At 36.9% G+C, this 14,397-nt stretch overlaps 1 protein-coding gene across 1 annotated transcript in view; it reads right to left on the bottom strand.

Annotated features, from left to right (window-relative positions):
- Positions 1 to 1,487: 1,487 nt before the first annotated feature.
- The window catches only part of luzp2 (leucine zipper protein 2), an 80,477-nt gene continuing 67,567 nt past the window's right edge, over positions 1,488 to 14,397 (bottom strand). Inside the window, exons 8-12 of the mRNA XM_056766407.1 lie at positions 12,190 to 12,264; positions 11,104 to 11,271; positions 7,004 to 7,108; positions 3,510 to 3,581; positions 1,488 to 2,530 (exon numbers count right to left, since the gene is read on the bottom strand). Coding sequence (XP_056622385.1) covers positions 2,426 to 2,530; positions 3,510 to 3,581; positions 7,004 to 7,108; positions 11,104 to 11,271; positions 12,190 to 12,264 — 525 coding nt within the window. The 3' untranslated portion in view covers positions 1,488 to 2,425. The remainder of the gene's footprint in view (positions 2,531 to 3,509; positions 3,582 to 7,003; positions 7,109 to 11,103; positions 11,272 to 12,189; positions 12,265 to 14,397) is intronic.

The raw sequence follows: 14,397 nt of genomic DNA, 5'->3' as shown, positions 1-14,397 counted from the left end.
GTTTGAATGGGAAAAGTATTGATGTAGCTATTTAAATTCACTTTGAAGTTGCTGATAGGCTCTATTTCCTACACCTTTCCCAGACTCGAGTGGGTTAGATGGCACGAAAAGGGGGAAAATTGGCTTTCTGAGCCGTAATTAGCCCCTCAGACTGTGATTCTCAAATTCAACCGAACAACATAGAAGTTTTAATGGAGATTGACTATAACAAAATGGTCAGAGTTTTCGGATCAAAGGAGATGCCACAAGCGTTGAACTCTCAATAAAGCCAAAATAATGTCATTGCATCTCAATTTTGGATCATAACTTAACATTACGCTCGGCGCCGTGCAGCATTTCACCCGAATGCTGTAGCGATTCCAGATCAACTCTTTTAATCACCCAACATTGTCGTGAGCTTCAAAGACCGGAGGTAATATTGAAATATTAAATTAATGTCTCATTCTGTGTGCCGCACGACTGAATGAAGCACTTGACTTTGAAAAGTTTGTCAATCTCTCTTTCCAGTAAATGTAATCACACAGACTGTGCATTTCCGCAAGGCTGTTTCAGAGAGGCCGATATTAATCAGTTTTTGATCGTGGCTCATTTTTATTTATAAGGTCTAGTTGAGGCTGGTTTTCATGGGAAAACAACGTCGTATTTTTGGAAGCTGCAGTGTTGCTATAGGTAAATTGGCACTTTGCAAAACGCCGCACAGATTTGTCACTCCCAGTGTCATTTTACTGCGCAGAGATATAAGAGGAGGCTTCTCAAACCATCATCCCCGGCTCAAACATTTATGAGGAGTCTCTCTCCGGAATACACTTGGCATGTTCTGCCCTCCGAAGTTTTGATGATAATTGGCAAAGTCTGGCGGTTGCAAACTAACAACGGGCCTGAAATCATAATTTTCAGGTGGACTTTTCCGCCGCATGTTGTTCCGTCAAAGTTTTCCCTTGTTTAGCGTCTGTACTTTTCACACGGGCGGAAAATACAATTACTGTTTGTGAAGGAAAAGCAAAAACACACAACACAGAGCAAAAGATCACAGAGCAATTATCATAATTGTCATGAAACCGTAATGTCAGCTTTATTTTCAAAGACAATGAGCTTCTGCTTTTGTATCATGTCGCTTTTAAAAAAAAGGTTTTCCATCAAGACACCATAATGACTCTGATTTCTGTAATTCTTGCTAACTACCATGTCAGCTTAAATTTGATGAAAAAGAGAATGGATCATTCTTGACATGGAAGCAAAAGAAGAAAGAGAAAGACGGATCAAGAGAAATCAATGGTCTATTGGAGGCCTAAGAAACCGAGCTTCCAAGTAATGATGATGTGCTGCTCACATACAGGATAAACCAATGAGGGTTTTCCTCTGATCCTGTGGGATCTGGGTTATTGACCTCATACTTGAACGCAGACCGAGGCCTTTCCTGAAACTCCAGAGGTGTTCATTAAACTGAGAAAAAAACTCGGAGGACTCAGGAACGTATGGACAGCCTGTAGTTTTACTCCACAAATAACCATTTATTCTGCACACATTTAGCGAAAATCACGGTTTATTGAAAGGACACAAGAAAGTAGAGAAACAGAGAGATGTAGCAGTAGATTAAGTACTCGGTGCATGGCACATCATTCTTAGGGAGACGACTCACTGTGAGTCGAGTTTTTCTCTTGAACTCTGGCACCAAAAGCTTCGAAATATTCAACAGCGATAGTTGGCCAGCCAACTTGAGCCTATAATACCTCATAATATGGAGTAGGAAGAGTAAATTAATCTTTGCTACAACACGAGACAGACCATACCTTCACATTTTTGCTGTATTAAACAGTATTCTCAGTGTTGACTCCGTTTCCGTTCAGTGAATCTGGGCTATTGTTAAAAAAATTCAGTTTTTAACTGAAGCTGCTCAGAAATGTACAGGTAAATTTGAGCCGTAGCCACATTTACAAAACTGAAATTACCCCCCTCCCGCCTCCCCGTCCCAGTGTGACTTTTAACAAGGAAATTCTGGTCTGCGGTGCCAGAAATAGTGTTCTTTTTTTAAGTACAAACAACACAAATCAAAGAACACTGTGTCCTAACTTTGGGAGAAATTAACTCGTAATAGTTAAAGAACAAAAAAGTAACGGTTATTTAAAACAACCAGTACCATCGTAACCTCTTGAAATAAAAATCTAAAACTCTATAATGCATGCCATAACTATGCTGTTGGTTCTTATCAAAAAGTTCAGAATTGAAATATGGGAATTCCTTTTTCTACATTTGCAGTGTTAGATTGAGTTTTTTTGTGTCTGTTTGGCATTGCACTGCCTGCGCGCCCTACATTATGTGCATGTGTGTGTTTGTGTGTGCTTTAGCTCAGTGGATGACGAGGGGCTTAAACAGGTCTGACATCATTTTTACCATGCAGAAAATCTGCCAAGTCTTCCACAGTCTTTTAGTCGTGTGTGGCCGTTTGTGTCTTTTTTAGGTCTCCTTCTGTTTTCACACTTTCCTCTGATGTCCTTGCTTGGCCTTGTCCAATTTGCTCCGGGGTCTGCGGCTATAGAATAGAGATGACAAGAGAAGAGAAGACATGCATATCGTAGTGCACTGGAGTCTAGCACAAACAGAGCAGGTGATTAGACATTTACACCTTTCTCTCCATTTCACGCGTCTGTGTCAGAATGACCTATAATTTGACAAAACCTGTCGGCTTGCTGCCGATCTCAATGCCGGAACTTGTTAGCACTGAAGCAAACATTTATATGTGTGTGTGGATCTATGCTTCTAGATGCCTTGCTCGCATAACATGGAAACATGGCATGACATGTATACTGTATGTGTATTTTGTAGATATACAGTGGGGTCAAAAAGTCTGAAAGCACCCTGAAAATCTGAAATGCACATAAACAGTACTGTATATGAATAGCTTACAAGGAGAGTTCACCCAAAATAGACAATTCTGTCATCATTTGCTCACCCTCTTGTCGTTTTTAACCTGTTTGACTTTCTTCCGCAAAAGAAGATATTTTGAATGATGAAAGAATTTTCATTTTTGAGTAAAAAATACAAATCCAATGCTCTACCAGTTGAGCTACAAAGACAACAATATAAGTTTCTTTGGGTAAAGTGTCTGTCAAATAATGTAATAATGTTGCATATGTAAATAATTTGAATGTATTTAAACGAAATCTGGTTTAGTGTGTATCTTGTTATTTATTTCTGGTTGTTAACTTACAAATAAAAATGCTATTCACTGAACAAAAATGATATACACTAACATAGATTATTACGAGATGAAATGTTTATTTTCAACTGAACACTAAAATTTTGATGCTAATAATAAAGTTTATATTGACAAAACTGTATTAGGTTATAAAAATAATTCCTCATACTTTTGGACGCCACTGTAGATGTTATTTTAAAGCAGACACAATACTTCATATAGCAGTTCAGGATCAATTGTTTTGTATAATGAAATCACTTATTATGAATTCTGTCTTCATAAGCGCCTCAGTGGTGCACAGCAGAACACTTACCTGACTGTGTCCAAACATCTTTCTCATCTCAGATGTGCTCCCTGTCTGATTATTGGAACATTCTGCTCCCACCTGAAAATATATAGAAAGACACAGACAGGTTTGTTTAAAGGAACAGTACTCTCATCATTTACTCTTACATCTGGATCTAAAACAGTATTACTTTTATTTCTTCAGGGAACAAATGTGATATGTGGAGGTCTTTCCAAACAGCGTTCCTAACACAAAGTTATTGTATGGGTTTAGAAGGTTTAGATTATGTAGTGCATGAGTCATATGGACTTCTAGCTTTTTTAGAAGGATGAACTGCTGTTGTATTTAGAAGATCTGAATGCAAGTATTGCGTGCATATGTGTTTTTGTTCTACACAAAAGACCTTAAAGATCTAACTCAGGGAGAAATCAAATCTCAAAATCTCCAAGCGATCAAGCAAATCTTATTTTAAAAATGTGTTAAAAAAACACATGCATGTAAACCACAATGGAACACTATGTATAGGCTTTTACTGTTTGCCATTTATATATTCCCCAAAAGCCTTGCGCTGTGTAGATTATACTGCATTGCATAGAAAACAGAATAATCCGTTCGCTCAAGGGATAGAGTATTTTAAGGAAATGTATTATACAGCCGTCTCTCTGAGCCCTGAAACAAGCTTGATTTCAATCATGGTCTTTGAAGCAACACATTTAATAGACTTCTCTTGTAAATTCTAAACTACAAAATACAGGACAAAAATACAGAGGTTATGTCAATGGGGGTGTTATAGGTTGGAGGCAGAGCTTTATATAGGCTGTAAAAGAGTACCTATCAAATAGCTTGTGCTATGTCCATTTTACTTCACTGTTTCTAACTGCTGTGTCCTTAAAACAAGGTTGTTTCTGCGAGGAACACTTAACATTGATCTACTGTACATGCCTTCATGTCTAAAACATAGGGCCCTACTGTACACCCCGCACAACGCGCCGCCACGCAAGTGTTTTTGCTAGTTTCAGCCCAACGCAGTTCTCATTTTCCCGTGCTGCACCGCGTTGTTTAAAAAGCAAATAGCATTGTTCAGTCTTTGTTCTGTTAAACACAAAAGAAGATATTTTGAAGAATGTAGAAAAAGCAAACTCTGGGGCACTTTTGACCACAAATGTGTAATAGTCAATGGGTGGCCAAGAACTGTTTGGATACAAGCATTCTTCCAAATATATTTCGCTGTGTTGATCAGAACACAGAAATTCAAACAATTTAAAAGTGAGTAAATGAAGAAAGAGTTTTTATTTTTGGGAGAACTGTCCCTTTAAATAGGCACATCTTTTAAACATTAAGATGTCTTCAGCCGACTGGCTCTTATTGAAAACCACAGAAGGTGATCTTCGGATCATACTCAAATCATGCCGGGATAACATAAGATCATCAAGGACTTGTGGACTCCATACCAGCGTGAAAGCTCGCTTACTAATAAATGATAAATAAATAGCTAAATATATTCATCTTCGATGCAGACTTTCCATAAATAAAATAAAAAATGTGCAACATTAATAAATGATAAAACGTCTTTGATGCAAAAACAGTCTATATTATGTTAAGCTCACTCTCCTCATGATAACTGTACTTCTCTCTCTCTCTCATCAGTAATATCAGCAGGGTGATGCCGCTTTGGGAACATTTTCATTAAAAGACAATCTTCATGAAATATCATCTAGCATGGATGACATCTCCTCCCTGAGTTTCTGTGTTTTGCTGTCGATCTCTCTCACTCTCTCACTCTCTTTGTCTATTTTTCTGTTTCTTGTCTCAGCAAACTTCTTCACAATGCTCTTGTTTTCCCTCACACACACATTCCCCCAACAAACAACAACTTCAGTTACGACAACCACAATCGCTTACCCGCAAACACACACAGTGCTGTCACAGTAGTTGATAACCACATGTCAGAACACAGTGATATTTATCTCCTGCAGGCAATAGTTCTCCTCTCTGCTCTGTTGATATCTGTGAAGCAATGGTCCAGGTTTATCGTCCCAGCGGCGTCTCGAACCATCCGCACCAGTGAATTGCGGCTCACGTGTCAGACAGATACACAACATCTATTTTGCTTTCATGAAGACTGGGGTTGAAATAAGGCCGCTTTGTGCTTAGGATCCTCTCAACTCAACTTTATTTATATAGCGCTTTTTACAATTTTCATTGTAACAAAGCAGCTGTACATGAGACACATTGAATACAAGTATGAATTCTAAATTCTAAAGCAGCCCCCCCGGCCAGGCAGATAGCGCAAAACAATATGCAAACGGTGGTGAGGAACCCAAAACTCCCATCGAGAAAAAAAACCTCAGGGGAACCCAGGCCCAACCAGGGGATTCCAGTTCCCCTCTGGCAAAAGCTGCTGCCTCTGCACAGGCTCAACAGTGCTTGCACAACAAGGCTTAATAAAAATATAAAAATTAAGGATTTAAGATTATCATTAACAATCTAATAGCATCCGAACAAGTGTTGTTCTCAAAAAGCTCTAATCTGTGCGTTTGGCTACCGTCCATTATCTGTGAGGCTATGTTAGTGGAAAATTTCAGCTGCCTTTTTCCATCTCGTAAAATGGAAGTTTGAGCACATGCCACTCCAAAAAGCTTTGAAATGCACTCGACGGCGAAAAGAACAAAAAACTGAGAGCACTATCATTTTGAGGTCAGCCGATAAGGGCACGTATGCCCCGTTATTAAACATAATTAGCTTTTTGACTTTTATGTTTTATAGCATGAGACATTTTAAAAGGTGAATTTGAGTCATTTTCAATGTTAAAATATTTTGAACTTGCTTTAGTGCGCAGACAACAGTAGATAATCCAATTCCTTTCACAGTCTGACCACTGTGTAACAGTCACAACATTGTTCTGTTTGTCTGTGTTTCTCGACATACAGCATCACCCACAAGTATTCACTGACCATCCGACCTATAGCCTCACAGTTTGTAGTTTGCAAGGTTGATGACCAAAGTTTTGTTTTAGGCTCTCGGCAGTAATTAAGCTACGGCAGATAACTTGATATCCACAAGCAGATCTGTTCTTGTGAAAAATTCACTATTACTTTTTAATAGATAATACCGATAATGGATAAATATATGTACATATTCTGCTAATGGGACTATTTAAATGTCTTAAACAAGAAGAGAAGAGATTAATTTTATATGGAACCTGTTTAAAAAAAACATCCTTATTTAAATCTATCTGGTGCCACTAGCAGGGCAGAAAATAAACTTCACCTTTAACTAAATGGAGCTGTATTTCTTTCCATGGGTCCACTTGCAACAGTTCAATACAACATTGATCAAAAAACTACTGTGGGATGCCTACAAGTACTTTGAAGCTTATTCCCGAACAAAATGTAATGTAATGTTGTAAATGATCTTAGTGATGTAGAATGGATGCACAGAGACTCAATGAACATAAGTTGGTCCATTTAGGCCAGAGGGTAGGAAGTGGGCATTGGAGTATAAGGGCACTAAAGATTTACCTTCACCATCTGGAAGTCTTTCAGTCCGGAGCCATCTCTCCTCATTACTGCACTGCTCAAAGGCAATTTACTTGTTGTTGTGATTCGGGGAACTTTTGGGATGTCCTTAAGGAAGAACACATAAAGAAAACGGAATTGCATTAGACACACAGAGGATTAAAAAACAGGGTAGAATGGGTGGGGGTTAAAATCTCCAGACGCTTTACTATAAAATTGCAAACAATTTTCCACTTTGGTTAATTTGAGATCTGTTGTCAAGTGTTTCGTTCTATTGTGATCTATTGTACATTTGTGGCTTTTAAAGTTAAAGCACAAAGCACACACTTTTGTTATTGTTTTCATTTAGCAAATGCTTTTATCTATTGAGACTTACATAAAATTGCAACTGTGCAGTTAGCCTAACAGCACTTTCACAAATAAAAATACTTAAGAGCTATTCTGCTGGTTCAGTGTTTACTGTATATCATTTATTTTTATATATACAATATATATTGACCTTGCATGAGATAAAAGTAGATTCAGTCTTTTTAAAAAAAGCACTTGAAGGAATAGTTCGCCCAAAAACACAAATTTATTCACACTCATGTGGTATAAAACCTGTATATGACTCTTTCTTCTGTTAAACACAAAAGAAGATATTGTGAGAAATATCTCAGTTTTTTGTGTCCATACAATGGAAGTCAACGCTGTCCATTGTTGTTTGGTTATCAACATTCTTTTAAGTACCTTATTTTGTTTCCTGGGAAAGAAACAAAGAACTACTGTATTCCTTCAAATATATGTGCGATTATACAGTAGGTGCGGAAAGTGCTGAGATGGAGTCTCGAGGTAAATCAATGTTGGTGGTGAATTAAAGAACTAGGCACTATGGGAAATAAGGTTTCTATGAAAACTAAAAGAAGACAGATGAGGTGAATACTATGGTAAGGAAGAAACTCCATACAGTCTCTGACCGGTCTCATGTAATGATATAACAAAAATGTAGTTAGGAACTCTCTGCTCTTCGGAGTAAATGAAATAGAATATGACACACTTATTGCTTCCCCATTGTAAATCAGTGTGATATCCATCGAGGCCCAGGTTTAGATAAGACAGATTTGAACAAGTCATCTGGCATCAACTCAAGTGCTCAGTCACATACTAAAATGAGATGTGTGATATATATACCCTCAAATAGACTAATAGAAGTCTCTTAATGGAAGCTAAGGAATAGAGCTTTGAGATGAAAGTACATATAGTTATCATTCTCGTATGAACAGGCCTTTAGCTTTAGCATTTTAAGTCATTAAAGTTGAGGTAACATGCTATGTCATGCATTGTGACTTCTTTACACTGTTGAACGAGCTGGGTTCTCATGCTTAACACGGTCAACTTGTTCAAAAACGAGTCGGACGTATGACTAGTATTTCTGTGCTTGATACACTACCCCAGTACTCCAACTTGTTTTGGAACGTTTTTTATGTCTGGATCGCTGTTTCGTAACAGGGATCCTATTCCTTTTATTGGGCAATTCTCAAGGAAAGCATGGCAAGGCAAAAGAAAGAGCCCGTCCACGCGCCAACCAACGAGTGAGACCCACTTACCATTAATATTGGCTGAGCTGCGTCAAGATTGGCTCGTTTCTCTTGTGATAGTGAAGTTAAGGTGTGTCTTTGTTCACGGCATTTCAGTGATGGACGTTATATAAACGATGAATATAACGATGGATTTGGAGATCGTTTGAAACTGATAAATGGCTCCGTCCCATTGATAAATGATGCCGGACATGAACTGCACGTGGTAAGTGTAAATGTCTGTGTTTTGTTGGAAATCGGCGCGTAGATGCGTAATTGTGTGCTCGTGGCATTGTGTGCCTGCTGTAGTTCCATCCCACTACCAGCCTCCAGCAGCTTGTTTTTTTCCGGAAATAATCGTACAGCTGTATCTATCTTTAATAAATGTGATCAAACTAAACACTCTTCGAAGATACGACGTATGCAATACTACTACTGTATAGGTACTCAAGATTAATATAAGATTGGTCGAAACTGCGTTTGATTGCTGATCTTTATGGTTACGTTTCAAATGTTGAGCTATTTTTTAATTCTATAAAGTTTTGATGTGAAGTCCAACAACGTCAAGACGCCGTCGGCGAATGTTATGGGTTATCTAAATAAGGTTTTCAATTCTCTGTAGTTTGTCAAAACACATGCTTTAATTAATCGGCTTGGCCTCTTTGGATTAAGACGAGCTCATTAGCGGATGTGCGGTACAGATACCTGCAGGGGAAAGCGCTGGTATGAATATTATGGTTCCCTGTTTGTTCAGATTGCCAGTTAATTAATTGTGTCTAACTCAACATGGAGAAGTGTCAGGCTGGTTCCAGCGTTATCACTCGGTATACTATTACCATCAGCTGTTTTGACAGATGAGATAACAGGATCAAAACTAGGTGTAACAAATATCTTCGACCTTCTAAAAGTGAGAGTTCACCAAAATATCTCCTCCTCAAAGTCAGTCGTACAGATATAGAGTGGCATTAGGGTGTGAAAATAATGGCAGTTTTTTTTTTTTTGGTGAAGTCACAATTTGTCAGTTTATGCATGTCTTTGTGACATTAAAATTGTATACAGTACTTGCAGCGACCAACATGATTTGAATGTTTCTTATCTAAATCCAATTGAGTTTAAACAACTGTCTCATATTATGAATGATGCACGACTGAACACGCAGCTAAAATGTCATCTCTATTAAAGGAGCAATGTGGAGATTTTAGTGGCATTTTAAAATGTGCTAAATAAATCAAATAGCGCATACTAAGTTATAAATACTATAAACATAACGTTTCATTATGAAAGGTCTAATACACCTCAAAACACACAGGCCTAGTTATGTATATTATATTGCATTTGTCTATAGATCCTGCACAACTTACACATTGGACCTTTAAGGCATGATCAATTTAAAGTAATGGTCACTAAAACATGGCTGTACCTTAAAATCGTATGATCAATCTATCAACAGAGTAAAAGCTGAAACCATTACCATTAGCTGAAATTATTTGGCATGGTTTCATGAATAGGGACTGTTATGAAGAGCTAACTCAGAATGCCTATTGAGACCGTATTCCGTTTAAAGCCTTGATTTCAGTGAACGAGGATGATTTGTAGGAGACGAAACCCTGAACTGATGTATCATTACATGTTTTATCTCAATGGTACACTGAAGTGAATACCTTGTTAGTTTACCACACCAGGTGTATTGACAGTTGCATTGACAATCAACTCCTTGACTGGTGTCAAGGTTTATATTCTTGTCAGCTTTCCCATAAATGTCTCATTGAAAGGAGTATATAGCTCAAGGTTTTTTTATTCTATATAAAGCGAATGTTATATATTATGTGTTATATATTTCAGTGAAATTGTAACTATTTAAAAGAGCATGAAAACTTTTCTTTTCGAAACATCAGCTTATTTACAGTAGGAGAAAATAAACTGAAGCATCGTCTGATTGTCTGGTTTTATGAGACCTTTTTATGTTCTCTGATATGGTACTGTGGGGACTTCTCTGTTTCGGACAGGCCTATTGGAGCATAATCAAAAAATCACAGTGGGGTGCGTATAAGATCAAGATTCAACGTTTCGCCCTGAGACCAAGTGTTTCCCTGCCGCATCTTTTCAGAGAGACATACGGATCTCATCACACTGTGTATGTGCTAAATAAATCAAGTACTGTTAATGGCCTGTTATCTCAGTAAGTGTATGCACTGAGAGATTTCTCTTTAAACTGGTTTGATGACAATACGGCTGCTTGTCTAAGTTTGCTTTAACCACATTTAATAGCATCGCTTGTCAATTGTTGTGTCTGTTCTCATACTGAAGGAAATGTTCAATGCAACAAATGCAATCGTGCTAACTTTGCACAGCAAAATAAAAATACCACCATCCTACAGCATCACTGAAGTAACTTGCAAATATTTATTCAACACGACTTAGAAAAATGTGATGTGGAAAAATAAACTCATCCAAGAAAACATCAATGATTGATATTTTCGGTTTGAAACTATAACTAGGTGTTAGGAAATCTCAGTTTCTGTTTCATCAGATTTTTACTAGTATTACCTTTGCATGCGGCTGTTGAAAGGTGACTCTTGAGTTGTTGACCAGGGCGGAATACCTCAACAGATTAGTTGCTGTGGCTGTAAATCTGTGTAGACTTCCTGTCTGGCTGTGCAGGACAGATGAAAAGCAGATATGGACTGTGTCCTTCAGGGCTTTAAGCTGTGACTCCTGCAACAAATGAAATGAGACAACACACATGAGATTAATGGGCAAATGTTTATCACTCTGTCATCTTATCCTCGGTCCTCAAACCATTTATTTGTTCATTTGTTCCACGCTCTCTGCCTAAATTGCAAAATCCCTGGCCTAAAAAGATAATGGAATTCATGCTCCAAGTTTGCATTTTAAAAGATAGCAGAAGGAAATAACAAGTTGAATTGGAATGATGTACTGCTGCATCGTATAAAAATGATTCTAGCGTCAGATAAATATCCCAGAATAAAATAACCAACGATTTTCTTGATTATTGCTTATTTGTTATCATAACAATTTACATCTGTCAGCAAGACAAATAATGCATCTTCATGCAGCTTTTTTATTTATTCTATATACAGTATATACAGTATTCTGATTTGTAAAGCTGAACCAACAAGCATATCAGTTGGATTCATTTATTTATATTCAGATAAACCAATATTAAATATGATTTTGTGGTTCAGTGTTGTGAAGCGATAATTATGTTGAATAAAAACATGTTCAAAATACAGCAAACAGACAGCACTTCAGCTTAGCATTGTTGAGTGTTTCTGTGATCAAGCCTCGACTATGGCAAATGTTGACTTAGTTTTAGCTTAAAAAGTAGCTTGAAGCCATTCCCCTGTTTGGTTGTTGATGTATGATCTAATGTTTGGATAATTTGTCATTGAGCGTATTCTAGGTGCATATGAGTGAAAAACGTCATTGTTCCCTATGGGCGCTATGCACAAGTTGGCTCAGTTGGCTTTGACGGCTGAGACAAAACACGTAAGTGATCGTACATAGAGTTCTTCCAACACTGATTCATTTACGATAAATACAGTTGCATTATTTGATTGCTTGCAAGTTTTATTTACATTGATGTTGGTCATTTTGGGATCTCATACTTGCCTTATCTAGTGCAGCGTTCTCCAGTTCATCTTTGGCAACTCTGAGTTTATTCTCCAGATCCATCAACTGCTGACCCTACACAGGGCGTAAGTCTCAGTTTAAGTTATACATTTACATTTATGTTGATGGCAAACATTGCATAACATATGAATAATCATCAACTAAAGGAGTCTTTTTGCTGTTTAAATCAATAGAGTTAATCTGGTTATGAACGTCTGTTACTGCCAGCAGTATCTAAGAAACAACATGTTGATACTGTGAGCTTTTTTGTAAATGCTTGTTGATCTGGTATAATCAGGCATGATGTTCTTTATTCATGCAGAAATATGTAATGATCTGTCTGCACCGTGTTATTCGTTTTTCATAAATATTTCTACAAGACTGTGTGTGTGAAGCTAATGGCTGATTCATTGAGACATGAATAGCAGAGCTGCACAGGTAAAAAGATTCCCCATCTGGAATGATTAGCATGTGCTATCAGGGAAATGGAAAGCAATACGCTTAGATATAAACGTGACATTCAGCATTCAATCTTGAGAGAATTAACATAAATGTAGTTTGAGACTAAATACATGAAGTCATCTAAAAGACAACATGAATGGGCGATGATTTTCCATTCTTTATAAGTTTGAATGTTCCTAAAAACATGAAAAGTACAGCTTTGCTTGTGTTGAAAAGTCATTCATTTGGAGAAAAACACAGAAAGGTGAAACCTTTGGAAACTATTAGAAGCTTTTAGTTTTCTCCAGGAAATAAAATCAATGGAAGTCACATTAGTCCAGAGAAAAATTGCTTAAAGACAATCTTGCGCTAAATGAATAAGCGGTTAAGAGCGTTTCCATAGCTATTGTATTTATATTTACATTTTTTCATTAAGTACCTTTTGACAGACATGCTGACACAAAATAAAAATACTGACGTATCTCAAAATGTAATCTAATTTATTATAAATAAAACAAAATGCGTCTTTAACGTTAAAACCTACTAGACATTTGCATGTTTGTTGTTGTGAACCGCATCTTATCTTTTTAAATGATTATATTGTATGTTCCAATGCCTGTCCAAATGTACCACAATGTTGGTATGCTAGAACCACATTTTACACAAATACCTATGAATATTAATTATATTATGCTAAGTACATTTGCACACACAAAAACATACACACAATTAGCAGTTTAAAGGTGAAAATATGAAGAAAAAAAAATGAGGTTAAATGAATATCAAATGTTCATCTTGTGTTAAGCCTATGAATGTGTTACTTGAAGTAACACTGTAGCATTTTAAACTGTGTTTTGTACAGCCGTGTTTGTTTTCAATCAATATAATTGTTACTATAATTACAGTAGATTGTGAAATATTGTTAATTGCTTGTAAGCAGCTGCCAATTTACCAAGAAAAGTATATTCAAAGTATACTGTAATTAATACAAAGAACATTGCAATCATTCTGATTGTGGCTTATAACAAGCTATCAGCCATTGCTCTTACTTAATGCACAATTTAATCTCATCTCTTCTTAATAATTTTCAGCGACTTTCCAGTGCCATAACAAGGAAGATGCCACTGATATTGAAAACGTTTTTTTATTGTAAAAAAACAGATTACGCATAACTTCGAGGACATATGCAAAAACCAGCATATCCAACTGCTAAGTAACACACTCATTAATGCTAATGTAATCATAGGCAGATCATAAATAAGAAATCTCTGTAAGTGAACTCATGGTAGACCATGATGATAAGGGCAACTGCCAAAGCAAATGCTAATGCGTTTTTGGCAAACAGCACAAAGCCACACAATGTGACAGTCTCTTTCTCTCCCTCTCTTTAAATGATTTGAAAACATGCACATAATTCAGCCACTTCACTCCAATTCAACAAAACATGATTGTGATAAATGACTGCAGTTTAAATAAGAACAAATCTATTGAATGCCTAGATGTGGCAAAATAAAATCTAGGAGTGACAAATAAGTCTCGCTCATTCTCTCTCTTCAGTGATGCCGTGCTTTCATACGTTATAGAATAATTTTTCTTTCGCTTATTGAACAATGCCTTTTCAGAATGTACTTAAAAGACAACTGTAGATACAAATTCCGAAAAACTGTCTTTAATCTTGAATATAAAGGAAAGAATAATCGAAATCAATTGTTGGGGATACATTCACACACGTATAGCCAAGATAAAAAAAACATTTCTGGAGAAAAA

Source organism: Triplophysa dalaica, chromosome 14 (genome assembly GCF_015846415.1).
Source record: "Triplophysa dalaica isolate WHDGS20190420 chromosome 14, ASM1584641v1, whole genome shotgun sequence".
Lineage (NCBI taxonomy): Eukaryota > Metazoa > Chordata > Actinopteri > Cypriniformes > Nemacheilidae > Triplophysa > Triplophysa dalaica.
Note: the sequence above shows the minus strand (reverse complement) of the source record. Positions and strands in the feature narration are given on the sequence as shown.